This window comes from Macadamia integrifolia, chromosome 1, assembly GCF_013358625.1.
Source record: "Macadamia integrifolia cultivar HAES 741 chromosome 1, SCU_Mint_v3, whole genome shotgun sequence".
Taxonomy (NCBI): Eukaryota; Viridiplantae; Streptophyta; class Magnoliopsida; order Proteales; family Proteaceae; genus Macadamia; species Macadamia integrifolia.
This window is the reverse complement of record NC_056557.1, coordinates 24,961,875-24,964,850: the sequence shown is the minus strand read 5'-3', so window position 1 is coordinate 24,964,850 and position 2,976 is coordinate 24,961,875. Positions and strand designations below refer to the sequence as shown.

Below are 2,976 nucleotides of genomic sequence, written 5' to 3'. Positions count from 1 at the left end.
TATAGGTTGTTGCTACTAAACCCACTGCTTAGGCACATAATGTTGGAAAAGTGGAATACACTACCATGCAGTCTAAATGGATTTTCACTGCATGGGCCACATTTTTCCGTGTGGACTTGTCCTTTGATTAGCATGCTTTGTCTAGCTCTTTTGCTTCATTATTTGTAAAAAAAAAAATCCCTCTTCAATGAGGCATAGTGTGTCACTACTAAATGTAGTCTAAAGTGACAAGAACCCTTCTGAAGGTTAGTGGCATTCTTTATCATTTATTGGCAGTCAAGAATTCCTTGGTGTTTCCTTTACTTTCTCAAAGTTTTATTGTCAATAAAAGTAGATCTTGGATTAAAGGTATCGAGAATTGAACTACTGTGGATGGTCATATTTTTATATATTTGATAATTTGGTTTATGCAATGATTTTTTAAGTAAATTCATAATTAAATTGAAATTTGCTACATGCATGGATGTGGATATATGATTTTGGCCATAGGAATAATGCATGAATATTGGTAATTTGTATTTCTACTCCTAAGTCCAAGTGTAAAGAGATTAAAAATAACAAAAAAAAAAAAAAAAGTGTGAAGAAATTATGGGCTTAGGGATATTGCATGAAAATGAGTGATTTATTTTGACATTCCTCTGTAAGTCCCTGTGTGATGTGGATCCGACATCGGGATGACTATGAAAGTCCTTGGTGATAAGGCTTTGGAAATTCAATGTTTGAATTTGAGAATTATTTCATTAATTCATTTCCTTGTAAATCTAGGTTTGTTGTACTAGGAATTAGGGCTGTGATAGTATCAAGTTGGGCCAGACTTTTAAAATCTCAGTCCAACCCCGTGTGCCTTAGTTGAGCCCAAGTATTCTGGCTTAGCCCTGACTCAGGACCTGAAAATTCCAACATTGGCCTTAAGTTAGAGCCAAGCAGGCTGATTGGCCCTGACCATGGGAAGGGGGAAGGGAGATGCATGGAATGGGCCAGGCCAAGGAGGAATTAATTCATCAATTTAACATATGGCTTTGGATAGCTAATATAAATTTTATGGATAGATTGTTTATATTATCACTATCTCAATCATGGGATTTTAGTTCACTCTATCATCATCAAATGTGAAGAGAATTGTGAAACACGTTTGAAGAAGACCCACTTCTTTTTTAAGAACAGATCTTTGAAGAGGCAAACCTTGTATATGATAGGACATATAACTGAGATAGGCCAACAAACTTGGTGACAGAAAGTTCATATCTCCAATTGTCAAATTGACTGAACTAACCCACATGGGAAAAAAAAGTGTCACATGGTGGGACACTTGGCTTTATTCTGATTGGGGAAATGAACTAAGCAAAGATACAATAAAGTGCCTTCTTGATTCTCAAGCAATTGAAAGCCTCCAAGAAGTACATTCTTTACTTATCAAACAAAAAGATAAAAGCCTCTATTGATTTCTAATGCCTCTGAAAAAAAAAAAGTAGGGTCTAAAGTTGAAAAAAGATCCTCTCCAACTGATTGGGTGCTCAGCGAGACATCCGATAGTTGGGAGGACATGAGTGTAAGTTTGGGTCATCCCAGCCGTTGGATGCCTTGCTAGGTGCCCAACTGGTTGGAGAGGATTTGGATCTTTCAATTTTTTTTTTTTTTTCAAACATATATATATATATATATATGGCTCTTATTTCTTGATTTGGAGCTCAGCTCAGACCCTCAACCAAGATTCCCAAATAAGATATTTCTGGGGAAGAAATCAAGCCATAGCCTTAAACTTGAAGTAAAAAACAACTCAAAACTCCACATCTTCAATCATGTCTGCATCAACTTCTTCTGTCAACCATTTTAGTTATGGAGATGTATACAGAGCAGCAGAAAATGGAGAGAACCTAAGCATTCTCCTGAAATTCTACACAGAAAGACAACAGACATCACCCATCAATAGTAGGGGTGACACAGTCCTCCATACTCTCATTCTAAATCACCACATAAAGGCTGCCAATGAGCTACTAAATTTACAAGTCTTCCATGGCCTAACTGCAAAAAATTGCAAAGGAAACACAGTACTACATGAAGCAGCAAAGGTTGGTGCTCTAGAGATTGCAATGTTATTGATCCAGAAGGAGGAAAGCCTTATCTGTGAACCCAATCTGATGGGAGAGACACCACTGTACCTGGCCGCAGCTAATGGACATACAAATATGTTCTGGTACCTAGCAAGAAATAACTCCCAGGGTCACACTGGATTGAAAAGAAATGATGGCTGTACTGTTCTTCATGCCGCCGTAATGGGCGAGTTTTATGGTATACATAGTCTCTAACTTTTCATTTTTTTTTTAAATGAATTACAAAACAAGTAGGTTTGACGTTGTTTTACATTTACTTGTCTTGTAAATCTACTTGTTTTGTAATTAATTTTTTTATCTCGTAGATACAAGAGATTGTCTCATTTTATCACATTACTAGTTAATGACAGTCTCAAATACTTTGCGAATTGAATTGAATTGAATCAGGTCTAGCTTTACAGATAATTTATTGCTACTCAGATCTTGCTCTTGCTTGTAACAACAAGAGAATCACAACTCTTCTTCTGCTATGTGAATCGTCGTCTTCGTTCAAAAGCCAGACATTTTACTCGCAGAATAATATAATCAAGGCCCCGTTCATTCCGTTGGCATTTTTGGCATTAGTAATCTACTTCTGTATGTGGGTCTTGGAGTATCATCATCACTGTCTTGGTCATCCTGAAACTAGCTAGGAGAATTGATTGTTTTAGTATATGAAACAGGTATACCTTCAGATGCTGCTGTGGATCCTCCAGAAATTGAAAATGGAGAGACTTCATTGTTGAGAAACAGAATACAAGGTTTCTATTTACTAACTCTCTTGTGTTCTTTAATAAAGCTAATTCTTGGCTGTTTAACACTTTGTTTATGTGTTTTTCGAAAAGAATAGAAATATGTTTGTTACCATCAAACCTTTTGTTTTTTT

At 36.3% G+C, this 2,976-nt stretch overlaps 1 protein-coding gene across 2 annotated transcripts in view; it reads left to right on the top strand.

The window, feature by feature from the left end:
* The first annotated feature begins 1,705 nt into the window (after positions 1-1,705).
* Positions 1,706-2,976, top strand: part of LOC122086295 (protein ACCELERATED CELL DEATH 6-like) — a 4,847-nt gene continuing 3,576 nt past the window's right edge. Inside the window, exons 1-3 of one of the 2 annotated variants that reach the window (XM_042655051.1) lie at positions 1,706-2,289; positions 2,499-2,687; positions 2,774-2,851. In XM_042655051.1, the coding sequence (XP_042510985.1) occupies positions 1,800-2,289; positions 2,499-2,687; positions 2,774-2,851 (757 nt within the window). In that variant the 5' untranslated portion in view covers positions 1,706-1,799. The remainder of the gene's footprint in view (positions 2,290-2,498; positions 2,688-2,773; positions 2,852-2,976) is intronic. The other variant, XM_042655060.1, reaches the window with a different exon arrangement.